Genomic DNA, 25358 nt, shown 5'->3' with positions numbered 1-25358 from the left:
TTTAAATGGAGAGAGACTCCAAAAAAGTGCAGCACAGAGGGATCAGGGTGTTCTTGTACATGAAACAGAAAAAATTAGCATGTAGGTGCAGCAAGTAGTTAAGAAGGCAAATGGAATTTTGGCCTGTATTGCTAGGGGGTTGGAGTTTAAAAATAGGGAAGTCTTGTTACAATTGCACAGGGTGTTGGTGATGCTGCACCCAGAGTACTGTGTTAAGTTTTGGTCCCCGAATTTAAGAAAGGATATACTAGCATTGGAGGCAGTTCAAAAGAGATTCACTAGGCTCCTCGGCTGAAGGAGTTGACTTATCAAGAATGGCTAAACAGGTTAGGCCTTTATTCATTAGAGTTTAGACGAATGAGGGGTGATCTATTTGAAATGTACAAGATTCTGAGGGGGCTTAACAGGGTAGATGTTGAGAAGATGTTTCCACTAGTGGGGGAATCTCGAACTAGGGGACATAGTTACAGAATAAGGGAGCACATTTAAAACTGAGATGTGAAGGAATTTCTTCTCTCTGAGGGTAGTGAACGTCTGGAATTCTCTACCCCAGAGAGTTGTGGAGGCTAGATCACTGGAAGTATTTAAAGAGGAGGGAGATAGATTTTTGAAATATCGGGGAGTTGAGGGCAATGAGGAGCAGACATGAAAGGATTTGAGACCTGGGGCAGATCAGCCATGATCGTATTGAATGGCAGGACAGGCTTGAGGGTCTGAATGGCCTACTCCAGCTCCTACTTCTTATGTTATTAGTTCAGCATAATGTTTGAAAGGGAGAAACACAAAATGGCTACTCTGATTCTAGATTGAGGTCAGGCTACATTCAGTGCAATAAGACAGAGATTGGGTAAATCTATTAATTGGTAAAATGATTGATGATCAGTGGGAGGTGTTTAAAAATTAATTTAAACAATTTTAACCTGTTTATATGCTATGAAAATTTATTGCCCATCCCTAATTGAGTAACAGCTGTGGCTCAGTTACAACACAGTATCTCGCCTCTGAGTCATAAGGTTCCAGGTTCAAGACCCACTCCAGGGCTTAAATAGAAATATCTAAGTGACACTCCAGTGCAGCCCCGAGGGAGTGGTAACATGGGGATGGTAACAGCCAATCCCCATATCCCTGCAGTTTGAGGGGTTCCAGTATGGAGTGAACTAGATTTGTATCCTCACCCTTATTCAGGATGAAATGCTTGGGGACGTGTCAGCATGCAGGGACTGCCAAATTATGTCAAGGTACAAGGTTGTGGGGGGTATGTTGAGAGGTACATTCTGCAGTTTGATCAGCCAGTTGTGAAAGCTTCTGGGTCTCCTGTAATATGCCAGTAATGGGTGACAGTCCTCCTGTTTCCACAGGACCTCGGGGAGCATGAGGACAGCAGTCTCCTGTCATCACTGCTCAGCCTCAACCCTCAAACTATCTGGGTCATTCTGATGACAGGCGGCGGACATTTTGCTGGAGCTGTGTTTCAAGGGTAAGTACAAGACCATGTGACAGTCAAAGTACAAGGTGGCTGGGGGAAGAGCACCCTCTAATTTTTGGGGGGGGCACAGGGCTGGGAGAGTAGGTGGGCGATTCATTTAAGAGTGCAACTCTTGAAGTAAAATTTTATGCATGGCCAGGCACACATGGTAAAGGGGCTGACTGGTGTGCACAGCCTGTGCAGTGGCTTGCGGGTTGCTACATGGCCATATAGCTTGGCAAGAACATTGACTGAAGATTAGTGACAATGCGCCCACACTGGTTTTAATGTGTGCTGGGCAGCTCTGATACTAACTGGCTGTCAAGGGTCAGAATTGCCGTCAATGCCCTGATCAATGGGCACAATCTGGAATACTCCAGCGTGACTCTGTTATTTTTATTTTTTCTCATTCATCCACGGGATGTGGGCTTCACTGGCTGGGCCCAGCATTTATTGCCCATCCCTAGTTGCCTTTAAGAAGGTGGTGGTGAGGTGCCTTCTTGAACTGCTGCAGACTATCTTGTGCAGGTGCACCCACACTGATGGGACATCTACCTGTGGTAATATCCTCTTGCTCCATGTGTTAGGGAGGGTTCCTACAAGAAAAGGAATTTTCGTTCACGGGTTTGAGGGAAAATTAAACTGGCTTGGAAATTGATGAGTGGCGAGTGACAGAATGTAGGGATAATGAAATAAAAACAGAAAATGCTGGGAATACTAAATAGTTCTTGCAGCATCTGTGGAGAGAGTAATTATCCAATGCTTTCTTAAAAACCTCAATTGAAGCTGCATCCGCCACACTGTAAGGCAGTGCATTCCAGATCATAACTATCTGCTGCGTGAAAAAGTTTTTCCTCTTGTTGTCATTACTGTTTTTGCCAGTTACTCTAAACTTATATCCTCTGGGAACCAATGCAAATAGTTTCTTGCTATCTACTTTGTCTAGACCCCTCAAGATTTCAAATATCTTGATCAGATCTCCTCTCAGCCTTCCCTTTAAGGAGACCCATTCTAACTTCTCCAATTAATCTTAATAACTGAAGTTCCTCTTCCCTGGAACCATTCTCATCAATCTTTTCTGCAGTCTCTCTAATGTCTAAATATCCTTCCGAAAGTGGGGCACCCAGAACTGGACACGATACTCAGATTGAGGCCGAATGTTATGACACAGCAGTTGGTAAAGGCTGAGTTAGTTTAAAACCCCAGAGGGAAACTTAAACAACTGTCACAAACTATATTTTCAATTGGTAAGTTTGAGATGCAGCTCTGAATTCAGAAATAAAAACCACCAAGCCTCTAGAGGATTTTAGTATGTAAATTAAATTAAAAACATTTGTTAATTTAACAAATTTAAACACACACTCCTGTCTACAAATTACTACCATAATAACTTGTAAACAATCCCCAAATTAATCACTCCCAAATAATCTTTCCCTAAGGCAACAATAACTTGTAGACTTAAACAGACACCAGACAAAGCACATTTTATCTTACGAATTCAAAATGAGGTTCCTTTCAATTTGGTTCCTTTGCACAGTTGTAGACTTGCAGGTGGCATCCCTCTGACTCACACACAAAAACTCTATTCTGTATATACTTAGCCTTCCCTTTGAATGCAAGCTCTCATTGCATCACCAGGCCCTTTGAACTCCACCTCTTCTAACATTGAAACCCCTTTCATAGTACCAGTTGTATTAGTAATATAAACATATTGCTTGGTCTCTCCCATCTAGGGGAAAGATTTCACCGCCAGCCTTTGAATGGTTTATTCAACAAAATGGAAATATCCCCTCTACCTTACTGTTTAACATCTCAAAACTGCTATACATCAAGGCACCCAGGCAATCTGGCTTTAATCTAATTAAGACACACACATTCACATCCACAGACCCCTCTCCAAGTCCAATTTAAAATAATTCCCAATAACATTATCCACATTAATATCTTGATGACACTGAACCAGTTAACCATAACATTTGGAATAACTTTTGTAATCTTACTCTATTTAAAAGACCCAAGATCATGTATTCCCTATTAACCACCATCCCAACCTGGCCATGTACTCCAGGTCTCTCTGTTCTTGCACTCCCTACAGAATTGTACCCTTTATTTTAAATTGCCTGTCTTTGTTCTTCCTCACAAAATATATCACTTTACATTTTTCTGCACTAATTTTCATCTGCCACTTGTCCATCCATTTCGTCAGCCTATTTATGTCATTTTCAAGTCTATAACTAACGACCTCACTGATCACAATACTTTCACGTTTCCTGTCATCCACAAATGTTGAAATTGTGCCCCGTGAACCCAAGTCTAAGCCATTGAATCAGAGATTGCTAAATTTTACTTAATCAAAGCTATTAAGGTTTACGAGATTGGGTTGCAGATCAGCCATGATCTTATTGATTGGTGGAATAGGCTCGAGAGACAAAATGGCCTATGGTCCTGTGTACACTGTATCTAACCCCGTGCTGTACCTGCCCTGCGAGTGTTTGATGGGGACAGTGTATAGGGAGCTTTACTTTGTATCTAACCCCGTGCTGTACCAGTCCTGGGAGTGTTTGATGGGGGTAGTGTAGAGGGAGCTTTACTCTGTATCTAACCCCGTGCTGTACCTGTCCTGGGAGTGTTTGATGGGGACGGTGTAAAGGGAGCTTTACTCTGTATCTAACCCCGTGCTGTACCTGTCCTGGGAGTGTTTGATGGGGACAGTGTAGAGGGAGCTTTACTCTGTATCTAACCCTGTGCTGTATCTGTCCTGGGAGTGTTTGATGGGGACAGTGCAGTGTTATGACCACAGCCAGTGTTAATTGGTGTTGCAAGCCAAATCCCAAAGGGAAAATTGGCTCACGGGCCATAGTCTTTTTTCCTGTATTCTGACATTGAGAAGACGATGTACCAATCTCAGCAGTAAGAGATCCAGTAATACTTCTGGCTTTATTAAAATTACAAGTAAAAGTTTTATTAGCAAAAAAAAGCAAACTTAAACACACAAGATTACAGTTATACAGCTAAGATTAGTCTTACAAAACATTCCTCCAAAAACACTCTACTTGGTCAAACCTACTTCTAGGCAACACTCCCTTAGAGATGTTTAAATATGAAAAATCCAGTAAATATCATTCAAAGCCAACTGCTGTAGCTTCAATAAATGTCTATCACATGACCTTTACCCTCTTCCACTTTATGGTATGGAATTCACTTCAATACAAAACTCTTGCTGTAGCCCAAGAGTTCTCAACAGCTCAAACAGTCATCTCTCCAGCTCAATAGCTAAAAAGCAGCTATGCACATCAACACGAATATACCTATTTCTTCTTTCATCTCAGTCCCATTGTTCTCCAACCCATTTGAAACTCAAACCCATCCAAATATAATATCATTTGCGTTTCCATCTTGTCTTTTCTTTTGGACCGATAAAAATATTAAACTCTCGCTATTATTTACCTATGGATTCCTGCAAGATGCAAACATTTTTCCTTTTCACCTCTGACACCCCTTAGAAATTCAAACAACCTCTCAATTTATCTAAAAATGTAAATGTTAGATCTAACCTATTTACTTGTACCTCAACATAACACCTTTATCCTTTTCATATTTCCAAAACCCCAGACAACCTGACTCCAATTAACTCTGCGCAGCTTAATTAAATCTCACACACACCAAACCCGGCCTTCTTTAAAGAACAAAACAATATTCCCCAATATATATAAAAAATAACATCCATTCTCACAGTAGAGGGAGCTTTACTCTGTATCTAACCCCGTGCTGTGTCTGTTTTGGGAGCGTTTGTTAGGGGCAGATTAGAGGGACTTTAACTCTGTAACCTCGTGCTGTGCCTGCCCTCGGAGTGTTTGATGGGGACAATATAAAAGGACCTTTATTCTGTATCTATCCCTGTGCTCCGCCTGTGCTGAGAATGTTTAATGGTGACAGTGTAGAGGGAGCTTTACTCTGTATCTAACCCCATGCTGTACCTGTCCTGGGAGTGTTTGATGGGGACAGTGTAGAGGGAGCTTTACTCTGTATCTAACCTCGTGCTGTACTTGTCCTGGGAGTGTTTGATGGGGACAGTTTAGAGGGAGATTTATGCTATCTAACCCCATGCTGTACCTGTCCTGGGAGTGTTTGATGGGGACAGTGCAGGGGGAGCTTAACACTGTATCTAACACTGTGCTGTACCTCTCCTGGGAGTGTTTGATGGGGACAGTGTAGAGGGAGCTTTACTCTGTGTCTAACCCCGTGCTGTACCTGTCCTGGGAGTGTTTGATGACCGCGTAGAGGAAGCTTTACTCTATATCTAACCCTGTGCTGTACCTGTCCTGGGAGAGTTTGATGGCCGTGCAGAGGGAGATTTACTCTTTATCTAACCCTGTGCTATACCTGTCCTGGGAGTGTTTGATGTGGACAGTGTAGAGGGAGCTTTACTCTGTATCTAACCCCGTGCTGTACCTGTCTAGGGAATGTTTGATGGAGACAGTGTAGAGGGAGCTTTACCTGTATCTAACGCTGTGTTGTACCTGCCCTGCAAGTGTTTGATGGGGATAATGTTGGGGTTATGGGTTGTGTTTTACTTAAGTACTCAGTACGATTGTTCCTCTCCCTCAGGAATGAAGCAGTCCACCATAAGACCTTTCACCGCTACACCGTGCGGGCGAAGCACGGAACTGCCCAGGGTGCGAGGGATGCTCAGAACCGAAGTCGAGCGCCGAGATCAGCTGGAGCCTCGCTCAGGCGTTACAACGAAGCTGCTCTCGCGAAGGTCATTGCTTTGTAACCTCCCTCACCTAGTTTGTAATTACCAGTAACTGGAAAGTATTGTGTAAACTGGCTAAGTTATTTTTCTCTTGCAGCTCAGACAGGTTAAACTCACTCGCTGCTGTGAGAGCTGAGTAGTTAATTAGCTAACTGTCTGAATCTGGTCACTCTAGCCCTAGTTCTGGCTATAAATACAGGCCCCTTTAGTGCAGCCTTGGCAAACAGGGTGCAGATTTGGAGTTTGGTGACGGGGTGGGGGCGGGGGAAGAAGGTGGCATTTGTTTCTGTTTTGTATCTTTCTCACCCTGTTGGAATTGGTTCTTGCTCTGGTACAGGGAAAGGAGTTGGCTGTTTGATGGTTAGCTAAGGTCTATTCTATTCCTAAGATTTAAATAGTATTCAAGTTGGTGGTAAAGTTAATAAAATACATTTAAAAAAAACTTAAATAAGTGAATAATATAATTAAGCAATTATTTAAAACACATTAAGGATGGCAGGACAGGTGATGTGTTAAAGCTGCAGCACGTGGAAGCTCCTGGATAACACTGTGATCCAGGGCAAACATGGTGTTTGCGGCTTGAGCAACTCTGGCTCAGAATGATTGAGCTGGAGGCTGAGCTGCAGACTCTGTGACACATCAGGGAGAGGGAAAGTTACCAGAATGTTTTGTCCCAGGAGGCGTCACAGCACTTTGGATAGGATATTCTGGTCAGCAGTCAGGGACAGGAGGGTGTGACTGCGAGTGAGACAGGTAAGGGGACTCGGTGCAGGAGTGTGAGCCTCTACCATTGTGCGACAGGCTTGAGGTTCTCTCAGCTTGTTTGGATGAGAGTGGGGGCTGCAGGGTGGATGAGCAAACTGACCATGGCACCGTAGTACAGGAAGCCATCCAAGCAAAAGGAAATGAGCAAAAAGGCGAGCAAAAAGTAACATAGGGGACAGTAAAGTGAGGGATCATGGCAAATCGAATAACTAGGTCTGTAGAGAGGGCTTTACACTAAATAGAGGGGGTTGGTACATTAGCTTACAAAGCAAAATGATATGGCAGCATTGCAGGGCAGCTATTTAGATAATCATACCCACAGTATGACAGGAAGGGACAGAGTGTACAAACATTAAAAAAAGCAGCAAATAGGGTCAAAGTGGGAAAAATGGTAAAAAGTCAAAATTCATGGCTTTTTATTTAAATGCAGGTAGTATTCAGAACAAAATAAATGAATTAACGGAGAAATAGAGGTTAATGGGTATGATCTTTTAGCCATTACGGAGACATGGTCACAAGGAGATCAAAGCTGGGCATTAAATATTCAGGGGTATGTGGCTTTCGAAAAGACAGGCAGGAAGGAAAGGGTGGTGGGGTAGCTTTATTAATACGAGATAGAATAAGTACGAAAGCAAAAAATGATCTTGGATCGGGAGATGTAGAATCCAAATGGGTGGAGTTAAGAAATAACAAAGGGAAGAAGACACTGGTGGGAGTAATCTACAGGCCTCCTAATAGTAGCTATACTGTAGGACAGAGAATAAATCAGGAGATAATCAGGGTATGTAAAAAAGACAATATATTAATCATCAGTGACTTTAATCTTCATGTAGATTGGGTAAATCAAAGTGCCAGAGATAGACAGGAGCAAGAATTCATAGAGTGTATTCAGGACAGTTTCCTAGAACAACATGTTATGAATCCAATCAGGGATCAGGCTATTTTGGATCTGGTGATGTGGAATGAGGAAAGTTTAATAAATGATCTCAGAGTAAAAGATCCCCTAGGAAACAGTGACCATAACATGTTGGAATTCAGCATTCAGTTTGAGAGTAAGAAACTTGGGTCAGAAACAACTGTGCTAAACTTAAGTAAAGGAATGAGGGCAGAGTTGGCTGGAGTGGACTTGGAAAGGAGTTTAGCAGAAAAGCGGGTTGATGAACAATGGCAGATGTTTAAGAAAATAGTTCATGACTCACAACAAAGATATATTCCAGTGAGGAAGAAGGATTCTTGGAAGGGGATAAACCAACTATGGCTAACCAAGGAAGTTACGGAGTATATCAAATTGAAAGGAAAAACATACAATGTGACAAAGATTAGTGGTAAGCCAGAGGATTGGGAAAGTTTTGAAAACCAACAAAAGATGACCAAAAAAAGAGAGAGAAAATAAACTTTGACGGTAAACTAGCAACTAATATAAAAATGGACAATAAGAGCTTCTTTAAAACTATAAAAAGGAAGAGAGAGGCCAAAGTGAACATAGGCCCCTTAGAGAATGAGGCTGGGGAAATAATGATGGGGAACCAGAAAAATCGCACGAGATCAGAGGTGAGCTGACAAGATGGATACAGAATTAGCTTGATCATAGAAGACAGAGGGTAGCACTGCAAGGGTGCTTTTCTGAATGGAGAGCTGTGACTAGTGGAGTTCCGCAGGGATCAGTGCTGGGACCTTTGCTGTTTGTAGTATACATAAATGATTTGGAGGAAAATATAACTGGGCTAATTAGTAAGTTTGTAGACAACACTAAGGTTGGAAGAGTTGCAGATAGTGAAGAGGATTGTCAAAGAATACAACAGGATATAGATCGGTTGGCAGGTCACTGAAAGTGGCAACGCAGGTGGATAAGATAGTCAGGAAGGCATAGGCATGCTTGCCTTCATTGGCAGGGGTATTGAGTATAAAAGCTGGGAAGTCATGCTGCAGCTGTATAGAACCTTGGTTAGGCCACACTTGGAATATTGCGTGCAATTCTGGTTGCCACATTACCAGAAAGATATGGAGGCATTGGAGAGGGTGCAGAGGAGGTTTACCAGGATGCTGCCTAGTCTGGAGGTTATTAACTATGAGGAGAGGTTGGAGAAACTCTGATTGTTCTCACTAGAGTGACAGAGATTGAGGGGGCGACTTGATAGAAATTTACAAAATTATGAGTGGCATGGACAGAGTAGATAGTCAGAAGTTTTTACCCAGGGTGGAAGAGTCAATTACTAGGGGAAATAGATTTAAGGTGAGAGAAGAAAACTTTAGAGGAGATATGCAGGGCAAGTTTTTTATGCAGAGGGTATTGAGTGTCTGGAATTCGCTGCCAGAGGAGGTGGTGGAAGCAGCTACCATAGTGGTGTTTAAGAGGCAGCTTGACAAATACATGAATAGGATGGGAATAGAGGGATACGGACCCCAGAAGTGCAAAATGTTTTAGTTTGACAGGCAATATGATCAGCGCAGGCTTGGAGGGCCGAAGGGCCTGTTCCTGTGCTGTACTTTTCTTTGTTCTTTGTAAAGAATAAAGACAAGGTAAGAGAGGAAGGCATTAATTTGGGAAATGATAAACAGACCATGACAGAGTACAAGTTGAAGATTAAACCAATAGATCAGGCTAGAGGTTACAAAAATAATAAAAGGACAAAATTTAAAGCTCAATATCTGAATACACATCATTCGCAACAAAACTGTGAACTAATAGCGCAAATAGAGATAAATAAGTATGACCTAATAGCCATTACAGAGACATGGCTACAAGATGGGATATATTTTGGACCTGACCATTGAAGGGTATGTGACTTTTAGGAAGGATAGAAAGTTAGGAAAAAGTGAATGGTGGCTCTGTCAATTAAAGACGATGTTAACACAATAGAGAGGGATGGCCTAAGTGCAGGAAACCAGGACATAGTAGAGTTTTGGGTAGAGATGAGAAATGATAGAGGCAGGAAGTCACTTATGGGAGTGGTGTACAGGCCCCTAACAGTAATCACACAGTAGGATGGGATATCAAAGAAGAAATAGTGGGAAACAAAAACAGAATTACTTGGAAAAACTCAGCAGGTCTGGCAGCATCGGCGGAGAAGAAAAGAGTTGACGTTTTCTTCTCCGCCGATGCTGCCAGACCTGCTGAGTTTTTCCAGGTAATTCTGTTTTTGTTTTGGATTTCCAGCATCCGCAGTTTTTTTGTTTTTAAGAAATAGTGGGAGCTTGTCAGAAAGATACAGCAAATATCATGGAGGGTTTAATCTACATATAGACTGGAACAGCCAGATGGGCAAAGGTGGCATAGCTGACAAATTCATAGAATGTTTTAAGGATAGTTTCTTAGATCAGCACGTTCAGGAGCCAACCAGGGAGCAGGCTGCACTGAACCTGGTATTGTGCAATGAGGATAGGATTAGTTAATGACCTCATAATGAAGGCGCTCCTAGGTAGCAGTGATCATAATATGATTGAATTTTACATTCAGCTTGGGGGAGGGAAGACTGGATCTAGCACTAGTATTTTAAACTTAAACAAGGTCAATTACGAGGGCATGAAAGTAGAGCTAGTGAAAATGAACTGGCAGTTTAGGTTAAGGAATTGCTCAATAGAGATCCAGTGACAGACATTTAAGGAGATATTTCAAAATACACAGAATAGACACATTCAAATAAGAAAGAAAAATTCCAGGGGAGAATCCACGATCCGTGGTTCACTTAAAAAATTAAAGATATCATCAAGCTTAAAGAACATCATATAATTGTGCAAAGATGGGTGGCAGGTCAGAAGATTGGACAGAATATAAAAAACAGCAAAAAATGAGTCAGATTAATAAAGAGGGAAAAACTAGAGCACAAGAGAAAGCTAGCTAGAAATACAAAAACAAATAGTAAACCTTTCTACAGATATTTTAAAAAGAAAAGAGTTAACAAAGTGAGCATTAGTCCTACAGGAAGTGAGTCTGGGGAATTAATAATGGAAAATAAGGAGATGGCACATGAATTAAACAGGTATTTTGCATCAGTTTTCACTATAGAGGATACAAGTAACATCCCAGAAATAGCTGTAAATCAGCAATTGGAAGGGAGGGAGGAACTCAGGAAAATTATAATCACCAGGGAAGTGGTGCTTAGTGAGTTAACAAGTCCCGGGGTCCTGATGGATTTCATCCTAGGATGTTAAAAGAAGTGGCCAGTGAGATAGTTGATATGTTGGTTTTAATTTTCCAAAATTCACTACATTTGGGAAAGATTCCATTAGATTGGAAAATAGGTAATGTAGCTCCTTTATTCAAAAAAGGAGGGATACAGAAAGCAGGAAACCATAGGCCAGTTAGCTTAACACCTGTCATAGGGAATGTGTTAAAAGCTATTATTAAAGACATTACAACAGTGCACTTAGATAAATTTAAGGTAATCAGGCAGAGTCAACATGGCTTTGTGGAAGGGAAATCATGTTTAACCAATTTATTGGAGTTCTTTGAAGAAGTAACAGGTGCTGTGGATAAAGGGGAACCAGTAGATGTACTGTACTTAGATTTTCAGAAGTCATTTGATAAGGTACCTCATCCAAGGTAATTGTGGAAAATAAAAGCTCATGGTGCAGGAGGTGACATATTGGCATGGATAGAAGATTGGCTGGCTAACAGGAAGCAGAGAGTTGGCAGGGTGTGACAAGCTGTGTGCTGCAAGGATCAGTGTGGGGCCTCAGCTTTTTACAATTTATATAAATGACTTGGATGAAGGGACCGAAGGAATGGTGGCTAAATTTGCTGCTGACACAAAGGAAAGTAAATTGTGAAGAGGACATAAGGGGGCTTCAAAGGGATATAGATAGATAAAGTGAGTGGGCAAAGATCTGGCAAATGGAGTATAATGTGGGCAATGGTCCATTCTGGGTAGAAGAATGAAAAAGGAACATATTATCCAAATGGTGAAAGATTGCAGAGCTCTGGAGAGCAGAGGGACCCGGGTATCCTCGTGCATGAATCACAAAAGGCTGGTATGCAGATACAGCAGGTAATTAGGAAAGCTAATATAGTGTTATCATTTATTGTGAGGGGAATTGATTATAAAAGTAGGGAGATTATGCTTCAGCTGTGCAGGGCAGATTGGTCATGTTAAGAAAGGATGTTGAGAGTTAAACAGCCCAATGGAGACCTGATGGGTAGAATTAAGAAATTGAAAAGGATTTAAAACTGTACTGGGAGTTGTGTCCAGTCCCATGGTAGCAGTTGTGAAGTAGATTGTATAAGTAAAGAGATTAGATAAGCATATAGTAAAGATAGTGATTACAAGAGCTAGCACATGTCAGAAAGGTAGTGAATTTTTAGCCTTGGATAGTTTTTGCAACATTTATTCAATGACAATCATAATATAACTGAGTGTGAGAGGAGGACCCTGAGACAGGCAGTCAGCAGCAACTAGAGAGTGCAAGAGGAGGACCTGTTTCTGCCTCTCAGAGCCGAAGTGTGACATCAAAGGAAAACAGGTGGGTGATTGGCGGGTTTTTCTTCTGTGTTTCACTCGATTGGCCGACTGGTTTAAATCAGGAGGCGCTATTACAGCTGAAGAGTACAGTTAAGAAATTCACTTTTAAAGTATTTAACATCCAAATTAATTAGTTAAATAGAATAGAGATGGCTGGGCAGGTGAATTGTTGCAGCTGTAGTAGGTGGGGGCTGGTGGCCGCCGGTGCAATTGACGGTGACATCACCTGCAGGAAGTGTTGGCTGCTCGAGGAACTTCAGCTCAGAGTTGATGAGCTGGAGTCTGAGCTGCAGACACTGCAACGCATCAGGGAGGGGGAGAGTTACCTGGACACTGTTTCAGGAGACAGTCACACTCATTAGATTAATTACATCAAATTTGGACCATGGTCAGGGACAGGTGGGTGTGACTGAGTGAGGCAGATATAGGGATCCAAAATTTAGCTTTGGAGGAGCCTCAGCCAGTGCTCCCCCCCCCCCCCCCCCCCCCCCCCCCCCGGTGTGGACGAGGACACAAACTGCAAGGAGGATGAGCGAACTGGTACAGAGCACCTTTCAAGTGGTTAGAGAAAAGAGAAGTGTAGTAGTAATAGGGGATAGCATAGTTAGGGGAATAGATACTGTTCTCTGCAGCAAAGATGGAGTGTCTGGGGAAATAATAATGGGGAACCAGAAAATGGCAGAGAAGTTCAATAAATACTTTGCATCAGTCTTCACGGTAGAAGATACTGATAGAATTCCAAAAATACTAAGTAATCAAGGGCAAAAGCGGGGTTGGGGGGGGTGGCGGAGAAAATAAATACAATAACTATCACTGGAGAAAAAGTACTAGGGAATCTAATGGGGCTAAAGGCCAATAAAGTGCCCTGAACCTGATGGGTTGCATCCTAGGATACTAAAGGAAGTAGCCAAAGAGATATGGATGCACTGGTAGTAATCATCCAAGAATCCTTAGATTCTGGAAAAGCCCCAGAGGATTGCAAAACTGTCAATGTAATGTCCTTATTCAAAAAGGGAGGGGGACAAAAAAATAGGTAACTATAGGCCAGTTAGCTTAACATCTGTCATTGGGAAAATGTTGGAGTCTATTATAAAGGATGTAATAGCAGAGCATTTAGAAATACATAATCTAATCAAGCAGAGTCAGCATGGCTTCATGAAGGGGAGATCATGCCTAACAAATTTATTAGAATTCTTTGAGGAGGTAACAAGCAGGATAGATAAAGGGGAACCAGTAGATGTAATAAAAGGAAGACCTTTTAGAACAGAGATGAGGGCAAACTTCTTTAGCCAGTGAGTGGTGAATCTATGGAATTCATTGCCACAGGAAGCTGTGGAGGCCAGGTCATTGGTGTATTTAAGACCGAGATAGATAGGTTCTTGATTGGTACGGGGGTCAAAGGTTATGGGGAATAAGCGGGAGAATGGGGTTGAGAAACTTATCAGCCATGATTGAATGGCGGAGCAGACTCGATGGGCCGATTGGCCTAATTTCTGCTCCTTTGTCTTATGGTCTAATACAATTGGATTCACATTGGATTGGCTAACTAATAGAAGACAGAGTTAGAATAAGGGGGGCATTTTCAGGATGGCAACCTGAAATTACTAGAGTGCCATGGGGATCAGTGCTGGGGCCACAGTTATTTACAATATATATTAATGACTTGGATGAGGGAAGTGAATGTACTATCGCCAAGTTTGCGGATGACACAAAAATAGTTGGGAAGGCAAGTGGTGAGGATGACACAAAGAGTCTACAGAGGGAAATAGACAGGGTAAGTGAGTGGGCAAAAACTTGGCAGATGGAATATGTGGGAAAATGTGAGGTTATGAACTTTGGCAGGAATATTAGAGGAGCTGAATATTATTTAAATGGAGAAAGACTGCAGAAAGCTGCAGCACAGAGAGATTTGGGGGTCCTCATACATGAATCACAAAAAACTAACATATATGTTCGACAGGTAATAGGGAAGGCAAATGGAATGTTGGCCATTATTTCAAAGTAAATGAAGTATAAAAATAAGGAAGTATTGCTAAAACTATACAAGGCACTAGTTAGACCACACCTAGAATACTGTGAACAATTTTGGCCCCTTATCTAAGGAAAGATATACTGGCATTGGAGGCAGTCCAGAGAAGGTTCACTAGGTTGATCCTGGGCATGGAGGGATTTTCTTTTGAGGAGAGGTTGAGTAGGTTGAGTCTGTAACTCATTGGAGTTTAGAAGAATGAGAGGCGACCTTATTGAAGCATATAAAATTCTTAGGGTTCTTACCTTAACTGGGTAGGTGCTGAGATGTTGTTTCCCCTTACGGGAGAGGCTAGGACCTGAGGGCTAAATCTCAGAGTAAGGTGTTGCCATTTAAGACAGAGATGAGGAGGAATTTCTTCTCTAAGGTTGGTGAATCTGTGGAATTATCTACCGCAGAGGGCTCTAGAAGCTGGGTCGTTAAGTATATTCAAGACTGAGATACAGATTTTGAATCAGTAAGGGAATTGAGGGTTATGGGGAAAAGGCAGGAAAGTGGAATTGAGGATTATCAGATCAGCCATGGTCTCGTTGAATGATGGAGCAGATTCAGTGGGCCGAATAGTCGACTTCTCCTATGTCTAATGGGATTGACACAGGTCTTTGCAGCAAAGAGTGAGATTCCAGATGGCTGTGTTGCCTGCCTAGTACCAGGGTTCAGGACCTCTGCTTAGAGGAACTTGCAGTGGGAGGGGGAGGATCCAGTTGTCGTGATTCATGTAGGTACCAATGACCCAAGTAGAAAAAGGATAAAGGTTCTGCATTGAAAGTATGAGGAGCTAGGCACTAAATTGAAAAGTAGAACCTCAAATAATCTCTGAATTATTACCTGAGCCACGCGCAAATTGACATAGGGTAAATAAAATTAGAGAGATGAACATGCAGCTCGAAGACTGGTGTGGGAGAACTGGGTTCTGGTTTTTGGGGCACTGGCACCAGTACTGGGGAAATTGAGGGCTGTAACATTGGGACGATCTACACCTGAATTGTACTGAGAGCAGTGTTCTTGCGAACCGCATAACTAGGGAAGTAGAGATGTCTTTAATGTAGTGGGGATAAGGGAGCAAATGTGGAAAGATGTAGTATATCAAAGAATAAAGACAGTGTAAGAGAGGAGAATCATAATAATGAGGGGCATAGATAGGGTAGACAGGAAGGAACTTTTCCCCTTGGTGTAGGGATCAATAACCAGGGGCATAGATTTAAGCTGATGGCCAAGTGATTTAGAGGGAATTTTAAGAAGAATTTTTTCACCCAGAGGGTGGTGGGAATCTGGAATTCTGCCTGAAAGGGTGGTAGAGGCAAAAACCCTCATAACATTTAAGAAGTACTTAGATGCACACTTGCGATGCCATGGCATACAGGGCTATGGGCCTAGTGCTGGAAAATGGGATTAGAATAGTTAGGTACTTGTTTGACCGGCGCAGACTCGATGGGCTGAAGGGTCTTTTTCTGTGCTGTAGACTTCTACGACTTTATGAATAAGGAAAATGAGGGTCAGAGAATGGCAGGAAGGGACAGAGAGGAAAAACCTAGGAATGCACCAGCAATCAAAACCAGATGTCACAAATATAACAAAAGGAGAAAACTAAAAGCTTTGTATCTGAATGCTCATAGCATTCATAACAAAGTAAACAAATCGATAGCGCATGTTAAAGTAAATAAATATGATCTGATAGCCATTACAGGGATCTGGCTGCAGCATGACAATGATTGGGTCCTGAATGTTGAGGAGCATATGACCTGCAAGAAGAATAGAGAGCTAGGTAAAGGTGGTAGGGTAGCACTGGTTATCAAGGATGGCATTTGTGCAATAGTTAAAGATGACCTTGGTTCAGGAGATCAGAATGTAGAATGCGTTTGGGTGGCGTTGAGGGATGCTAGGGGAAGGACGTCACTACTGAGAGTAGTCTACAGGCCCCCTAACAGTAAGCACAATTTAGGACAAAGTATACAAGAAGAAATATTGGGTGCTTATGATAAACTGACGGCAATAATCATGGGTGACTTGAATCTACATATAAACTGGCAAAATCAGATTGGCAGTTGTAGCCTGATGCGGAGTTCATAGAATACTTTTAAGATAGTTTCTTAGAGCTGCACACTCTGGAACCAACCAGAGAGCAGGCTATATTAGACTTGGCATTATGTAATGTGACCGGATGAATTAATGACCTCTGAGTAATGGGACGCTTAGGTAGCAGTGACCACAGCAGATTGCATTTTACATCCAGTTTGAAAGGGAGAAGAGTGAGTCTAAGGCTAGTATTTTAAACTTAAATAAGGGCAACTATGCAGCAATGAAAGCTGAGCTAGCTGAAATGAACTGGGATGCTAGACCACGGGATAGATCAATAGAGAAGTACTGGCAGACATTTAAGGGGATTTTTCAGAATACTCAAAATAAGTATATTCTTACTACAGAGAAAAATTCTAAAGGGGAGGACCGACCATCTGGGGTTAACTAAAGAATTAAGGAAAGCATATAACTGCGCAAAGATGAGTAGCAGGTCAAATGGTTGGGTCAGAATATAAAGAACGGCAAAGAATGACTAAAAGGTTAACCAGAAGAAAGCAATTAGAGTGAGAGGAAGCTAGCTAGAAATGTGAAAACGATAGCAAGGTATTTAAAATGATTCTACAGCTATTTAAACAGGAAAAGAATAGGTAAAGTGATTGTTGGTTTACTAGATAATGAGAATGGGGAGTTAATAGTAGAAAATAAGGAAATGACAGATGTAATGAACAAATATTTTGCTTCTGTCTTCATTATGGAGGATATAAAAAACATTCCAGTAATGGCTATAAATCAGGAGGTGGAGGGGAGAGAGGAACTTGGTGAAATTACAATCACTAGGGAAGCAGTGCTGAGCAAACTGATGGAGCTTTGAGCTGACAAGTCTTCAGGTCCAGATGACCTTCATCCTTGGGTCTTAAAAGAGGTGGCTAATGAGGTTGTAGATACGTTGGTGTTAACTTTCCAAAATTCCCTAGATTCTGGAAAGGTTCTATCAGACTGGAAATTAGCAAATATAACTCCTCTATTCAAGAAGGTGGGGAGGCAAGAAACTATAGGCCAGTTAGCTTGACATCTGAAGTGGGGAAGGTGTTAGAGTCCATCATTATAGAGGTTATATCTGGGGACTTAGAGAAACACAAGGTAATTGGCAAGAGTGAGCATGGTTATGTGAAAGGGAAATCATGCTTAGCCAAACAAATAGAGCTCTTTGAAGGAGCAACATGTGTTGTGGTTAAAGGGGAGCCTGTAGACATGCTGCACTTGGATTCCCAGAAGGCATTTGATAAGGCGCCACATCTAAGGTTATTGTGGAAAATAAAAGCGCATGGTGTAGGGGGTAACATGGTAGCCTGGATTGAGGATTGGCTGGCTGGCAGAGAAAAGAGAGTATGCATAAGTGGATCTTTGTCTGATTGGCAGGATGTGACGAGTAGAGTCCCACAGGGGTCTGTACTGGGGCCTTAACTTTTTATAATTTACTTCAATAACATAGATGATGGGAGCGAAGGCATGGTAGCTAAATTTGCAGATGACACAGATAGGTAGGAAAATATGTTGTGAAGAAGACACAAGGAGTTTGCAGATGGATATAGATAAATTGAGTGAGTGGGTAAAAATCTGGCAGATGGAATAAGTGGGAAAATGTGGAAGTTTTCACTTTGGCAGGAAGAATGTAAAAACAGAGTATTACTTAATGGAGAACGACTGCAGAATTCTGAGATGCAGAGGGAATGAGGTGTTTTCATGCATGAGTCACAAAAAATTGCAAGCAAGTACAGCAAGTGGTTAAGCAGGCTAATGGAATGCTATCCTTTATTATGAGGGGAATTGAACATAAAAGTAAGGATCTTTTGCTTCAGTTATACAGGGCATTGGTGAGACCACATCTCGAATACTGTGTGCAGTTTGATCTCCTTATTTAAGGAAGGATGTAAATGTATTGGAGGTGGTTCAGAGGAGGTTTACTAGATTGATACCTGGAATGAGTGGGTTGTCTTATGAGGAAAGGTTGGCCAGACTGGGCTTGTTTCCACTGGAGTTTAGAAGAGTGAGGGGTGATTTGATTGAGGGGAATGTGCAACGAGACCTGGGTGTCCTCGTACACCAGTCGCTGAAGGTAAGTATGTAGGTGCAGCAGGGGGTAAAGAAGGCAAATGGTATGTTGGCCTTCATAGCCAGAGGATTCGAGTACAGGAACAGGGATGTCTTGCTGCAATTATACAGGGCCTTGGTGAAACCACACCTGGAATGTTGTGTGCAGTTTTGGTCTCCTTATCTGAAGAAGGATGTTCTTGCTATAGAGGGAGCACAGTGAAGGTTTACCCGACTGATTCCTGGGATGGCGGGACTGACATATGAGGAGAGATTGAGTTGGTTAGGATTATATTCACTGGAGTTCAGAAGAATGAGGGGGGATAACATAGAAACCTATAAAATTCTAACAGGACCAGACAGGGTAGATGCAGGAAGGATGTTCCCGATGGTGGGGGAGCCCAGAACCAGGGGTCACAGTCTGAGGATATGGGGTAGACCATTTAGGACTGAGATGTGGAGAAATTTCTTCACCCAGAGAGTAGTGAGCCTGTGGAATTTGTTACCACAGAAAGTGGTTGAGGCCAATACATTGTACGTTTTCAAGGAGTTACATATAGCTCTTGGGGCGAAAGGGATCAAAGGATATGGGGAGAAAGCGAGAGCAGGCTATTGAGTTGGACGATCAGCCATGATCATAATGAATGGCGGAGCAGGCTCGAAGGGCCGAATGACCTACTCCTGCTCCTAGTTTCTATGTTTCTATGTAAGTATAAAAGACCCTGAATAATTAGGGGTCACCCTTTTAGGACAGAGATGAGGAGAAATTTTTTCTCTGAGGGTTATGCAACTTTGCAATTCTCTGCCTCAGAAGGTGTTGGAGGCGGGGTCATTGAGTATTTTTAAGATGGAGGTAGCTAGATTCTTGTTAGACAAGGAAATCAAAGGCCATCGGGAATCGATGGGAATGTAGAATTCGAATCACAAGCAGTACAGCCATGACATTATTGAATGACGGAGCAGGCTTGATGGGCCGAATGGCCTACTTCTCCTATTTCGTATGTTCGCATGATTGCCAGTGTGAATTCAGGATATTCTTGCAACACCCACACTGCAACCCACGTTGTCAAGGACCGCATAGCACATCCCTGATGTACCAAGGACTACAATGGAGGAAAACGTGCATTCCTACAGCACTGTACACCAGTCGAGATGTCCCAAACCACTTCAAAGTCAATGCTGTGCATCTGAAATGCTGTCACTGTTGTAATTTAAGAAATACTGTATCCAATTTACGCACAACAAGATCACGAAAGCAACAGGACAATGAAGAGCTCCCCCTTTCTACTCCCAATTGTGGCAGTGGGATTTTTCAGTTCCACCTGAGAAAGCAAATGGGGCCTTGGTGTAATTTCTTAGCTGAAAGGTGGCACATCGACAGTACAGCACTCCCTCAGTACTGACCCTCTGAGAGTGCAGCGCTCCCTCAGTACTGACCCTCTGACAGTGCAGCGCTCCTTCAGTACTGACCCTCAGAGTACAGCACTCCCTCAGTACTGACCCTCTGACAGTGCAGCACTCCCTCACTACTGACCCTCTGAGAGTGCAGCGCTCCCTCAGTACTGACCCTCTGACAGTGCAGCGCTCCCTCAGTACTCACCCTCTGACAGTGCAGCACTCCCTTAGTGCTGAAACTCTGACAGTGCAGCGCTCCCTCATTGCTGACCTTCCGACAGTGCAGCAATCCCTCAGTACTGATCATCTGACAGTGCAGCACTCCCTCAGTACTGATCATCTGACAGTGCAGCACTCCCTCAGTACTGACCATCTGACAGTGCAGCACTCCCTCAGTACTGATCATCTGACAGTGCAGCACTCCCTCAGTACTGACCCTCTGACAGTGCGGCATTCCCTCAGTACTGACCCTCTGACAGTGCAGCACTCCCTCAGTACTGACCCTCTGACAGTGCAGCACTCCCTCAGTACTGACCCTCTGACAGTGCAGCACTCCCTCAGTACTGACCCTCTGACAGTGCAGCACTCCCTCTGTACTGACCCTCTGACAGTGCGGCATTCCCTCAGTACTGACCCTCTGACAGTGCAGCACTCCCTCAGTACTACCCTCTGACAGTGCAGCACTCCCTCAGTACTGACCCTCTGACAGTGCAGCACTCCCTCAGTACTACCCCCTGACAGTGCAGCACTCCCTCAGTACTGACCCTCTGACAGTGCAGCATTCCCTCAGTACTGACCTTCTGACAGTGCAGCACTCCCTCAGTACTACCCTCTGACAGTGCAGCACTCCCTCAGTACTGGCCCTCTGACAGTTCAGCACTCCCTCAGTACTGACCTTCTGACAGTGCAGCACTCCCTCAGTACTGACCTTCTGACAGTGCAGCACTCCCTCAGTACTGACCTTCTGACAGTGCAGCACTCCCTCAGTACTGACCTTCTGACAGTGCAGCACTCCCTCAGTACTGACCTTCTGACAGTGCAGCACTCCCTCAGTACTGACCTTCTGACAGTGCAGCACTCCCTCAGTACTGACCATATGACAGTGCAGCATTCCCTCAGTACTGACCCTCTGACAGTGCAGCACTCCCTCAGTACTGACCATATGACAGTGCAGCACTCCCTCAGTACTGACCCTCTGACAGTGCTGCACTCCCTCAGTACTGACCCTCTGATAGTGCAGCACTCCCTCAGTACTGACCCTCTGACAGTGCTGCACTCCCTCAGTACTGACCCTCTGACAGTGCAGCACTCCCTCAGTACTGACCCTCTGACAGTGCAGCACTCCCTCAGTACTGACCCTCTGACAGTGCAGCATTCCCTCAGTACTGACCCTCTGACAGTGCAGCATTCCCTCTTTTCTGACACTCCGACAGTGCAGCACTCCCTCTTTTCTGACCCTCCGACAGTGCAGCACTCCCTCTTTTCTGACCCTCCGACAGTGCAGCACTCCCTCTTTTCTGACCCTCCGACAGTGCAGCACTCCCTCTTTTCTGACCCTCCGACAGTGCAGCACTCCCTCTTTTCTGACCCTCCGACAGTGCAGCACTCCCTCAGTACTGACCCTCTGACAATGCAGCACTCCCTCTTTTCTGACCCTCTGACAGTGCAGCACTCCCTCAGTACTGCCTCTGCGACTGTACAGCATCCCCTCAGTACTGATGCTCTGACAGTGCAGCATTCCCTCAGCGACTTTGCAGCACTCCTTCAGTACGATACTTGGTGTGTAACCTGGATTGTGAGCTGTCATCTCCGGTGTGGGGTTTGAACGCACGTCATTGTGACTGTTGGACCAGAATGCTTCGAAGCTGTTACATACTCAGGAGCCCAGAGAAGCTTCTTTTTAAGTGTTAACTGAGGGCGATTTTGATTCATATGTTAATATTTTGTGCGTTGAGAAATTTCATGTAGAGAATTGGAGAGATATTTTGGATGAAAAATAAACTAATTGTACAACTTTAAAGTGGAAATAAAAACAGAAAATGCTGGAAAAACTCAGCAGGTCTGACAGCATCTGTGGAGAGAGACACAGGATTAATCTTTTGAGTCTGTAAGACCCTGCTTCAGAGCCTCTGAAGAATGGTCATACAGACTCAAAATGTTAATCCTGTTTCTCTCTCTACAGATGCTGTCAGACCTGCTGAGTTTTTCCAGCATTTTCTGTTTTTATTTTGGATTTCCAGCGCCAGCAGTATTTTGCTTTTAACTTTAAAGTGGGTGGTGGAACAGAAAATCTAGTGAATGCTTGTAGACATACCTTAGAAGGTGCTGGATATGTTGAGTAGGCAGTTCAAAAAGCAGACTGGATCCTTGGCTTTATTAACAGAGGCATAAAGTATGAAAGCTGGAGAGTTATACCCAACTTTTATAATTCCACCTTTAATCACCAGATGGAGTATTGTGCTCAATACTTGGAGAGGGTGCAGAGGAGTTTTAAAGGCGTGATATGAGGGGTGATGTAATGTTCAGTTCATAACTTCAGTTATGTAATGAGCTGGGAAGAAAATTAAAGAGAGATATAATTGTGGTGTTCAAAATCGTGAAGGATTTAGATGGAATAACTATGGAGAAACTGTGTCCACTGGCAGGAGGGTCAGTAACCAGAGGGACACAGATTGAAGATAATTGGCAAAGGAACCAGAAGGGGAGGTGAGGAATTTTCCATGTGAGTTGTTGTGATCTGGAACGCATTGCCTGAAAGGGTGTGGAAGCAGATTCAATGGAATCTTTCAAAAGGAGAATTGGGTAAATACTTGAAGCGGAAAATATTTGGAGGACTGTGGGGAAGAGCAGCAGGAGTGAGAAAGACTTAGCGGTCGATTTGTCTAGGGAAGAGTGTGTAGATAGCCTGGATCATGTTGAGATCAAAAAAGAGGAGGTGTTAGGCATCTTGAAGAATATTAAGGTGGATAAGTCCCCAGGGCCAGATGGGGTCTACCCCAGAGTCCTGAGGGAGGCAAGGGAGGAGATTGCTGGGGCCTTGACAGAAATCTTTGTATGCTCACTGGCTACGGGTGAGGTCCCAGAGGACTGGAGAATGGCCAATGTTGTTCCATTGTTTAAGAAAGGTAGCAGGGATAATCCAGGAAATTACAGGCCGATGAGCCTTACGTCAGTGGTAAGGAAATTATTGGAGAAGATTCTTCATGACAGGATTTACCACCATTTGGAAGCAAATGGGCATATTAGTGAGAGGCAGCATGGTTTTGTGAAGGGGAGGTTGTGTCTCACCAACTTGATCGAGTTTTTCAAGGAAGTGACAAAGATGATTGACAATGGAAGGGCAGTGGATGTTATATACGTGGATTTCAGTAAGGCCTTTGACAAGATCCTTCATGGCAGACTGGTACAGAAGGTAAAGTCACACGGGATCAGAGGTGAGCTGGCAGGATGGACACAGAATTGGTTTGGTCATAGAAGACAGAGGGTAGCAGTAGAAGGGTGCTTTTCTGAATGGAGAGCTGTGACTAGCAGATTCCCGCAGGGATCAGTCCTGGGGCCTTTGCTGTTTGTAGTATACATAAATGATTTGGAGGAAAATGTAACTGGGCTAATTAGTAAGTTTGCAGACGACACTAAGATTGGAGTAGTTGCAGATAGTGAAGAGGATTGTCAAAGGATACAACGGGATATAGATTGGTTGGAGACTTGGGCGGAGAAATGGCAGATGGAGTTTAATCCGGACAAATGCGAAGTAATGCATTTTGGAAGGTCTAACGCAGGCAGGAATTATACAGTAAATGGCAGAACCCTTAAGTGCATCGACAGGCAGAGGGATCTGGGTGTACAGGTCCACAGGTCACTGAAAGTGGCAACGCAGGTGGATAAGGTAGTCAGGAAGGCATATGGCATGCTTGCCTTCATTGGCAGGGGCATGGAGTATAAAAGCTGGGAAGTCATGCTGCAGCTGTATAGAACTTTGGTTAGGCCACACTTGGAATATTGCGTGCAATTCTAGTCACCACATTACCAGAAGGATATGGAGGCGTTGGAGAGGGTGCAGAGGAGGTTTACCAGGATGCTGCCTAGTCTGGAGGTTATTCGCTACGCGGAGAGGTTGGAGAAACTCGGATTGTTCTCACTAGAGCGACAGAGATTGAGGGGCGACTTGATAGAAGTTTACAAAATTATGGGTGGCATGGACAGAGTAGATAGTCAGAAGCTTTTACCCAGGGTGGAAGAGTCAATTACTAGGAGACATAGATTTAAGGTGAGAGGAGAAAACTATAGAGGAGATGTGCAGGGCAAGTTTTTTATGCAGAGGGTAGTGAGTGTCTGGAATTCGCCGCCAGAGGAGGTGGTGGAAGCAGGTACGATAGTGGTGCTTTAGAGGCAGCTTGACAAATACATGAATAGGATGGGAATAGAGGGATACGGACCCCGGAAGTGCAAAATGTTTTAGTTGACGGGTAATATGATCGGTGCAGGCTTGGAGGGCAGAAGGGCCTGTTCCTGTGCTGTACTTTTCTTTGTTCTTTGAGTGGTGTTGGTGGAATAGCTCTTTCAAGGAGCCAGTACAAGCCCAAAGGGCTGAATGGCTCCCTCCTGTGCTGTATCACTCTATGGTTGTATGCAGTAATTATGACAGAGCATTGATTTGTTTGCTTTTTTTGGTGAACCACCCTGTACTTGTTTCTGGCTGCAGGGTGTTGAGGATTTGTTGATGAGTTGGTCCGAGTCTCTGCGAGTGGCCAGTGCCATCTTCCTCCGAGCTGCCAGCTATAACAGGAGCATCTTCTTCGGCGGCAAAGAGCCCATCCTAAACCGGAATGACAGCCGTCTCCGGAGCATTCCTTTCCTCACCAGGAGAGCCACCTTCAAAGAAGTGAAACGGGTCCATGCACTTCTTTCCACCATGGAGATCTATGGTGAGTCCCATGTAACCCTGCAGAATAAAAGGTACCTCTGGATCACAGGGAGTCCAGTTTCACTGTCCAGAGAGGCCCAGGTTAATAGGATGTGGAGGGGCCCAGGTTATGGGGAGGCGGAGAGGCCCAGGTTATGGGGAGGCGGAGAGGCCCAGGTTATGGGGAGGCGGAGAGGCCCAGATTAAGGGGAGGCGGAGAGGCCCAGATTAAGGGGAGGCGGAGAGGCCAAGGTTATGGGGAGGCGGAGAGGCCCAGGTTATGGGGAGGCGGAGAGGCCCAGGTTAAGGGGAGGCGGAGAGGCCCAGGTTAAGGGGAGGCGGAGAGGCCCAGGTTAAGGGGAGGCGGAGAGGCCCAGGTTAAGGGGAGGCGGAGAGGCCCAGGTTAAGGGGAGGCGGTGAGGCCCAGGTTAAGGGGAGGCGGAGAGGCCCAGGTTAAGGGGAGGCGGAGAGGCCCA

At 43.9% G+C, this 25358-nt stretch overlaps 1 protein-coding gene across 3 annotated transcripts in view; it reads left to right on the top strand.

Annotated features, from left to right (window-relative positions):
* The window catches only part of ankzf1 (ankyrin repeat and zinc finger peptidyl tRNA hydrolase 1), a 96490-nt gene that overhangs the window by 22470 nt on the left and 48662 nt on the right, over positions 1–25358 (top strand). For all 3 annotated transcript variants that reach the window (XM_041201402.1, XM_041201403.1, XM_041201401.1), the window contains exons 5-7: positions 1359–1477; positions 6074–6227; positions 24682–24904. In XM_041201402.1, the coding sequence (XP_041057336.1) occupies positions 1359–1477; positions 6074–6227; positions 24682–24904 (496 nt within the window). The remainder of the gene's footprint in view (positions 1–1358; positions 1478–6073; positions 6228–24681; positions 24905–25358) is intronic.

The sequence above is a fragment of the Carcharodon carcharias genome, chromosome 12 (assembly GCF_017639515.1).
Source record: "Carcharodon carcharias isolate sCarCar2 chromosome 12, sCarCar2.pri, whole genome shotgun sequence".
Taxonomy (NCBI): Eukaryota; Metazoa; Chordata; class Chondrichthyes; order Lamniformes; family Lamnidae; genus Carcharodon; species Carcharodon carcharias.
This window is presented reverse-complemented; position numbering and strand designations above follow the sequence as displayed.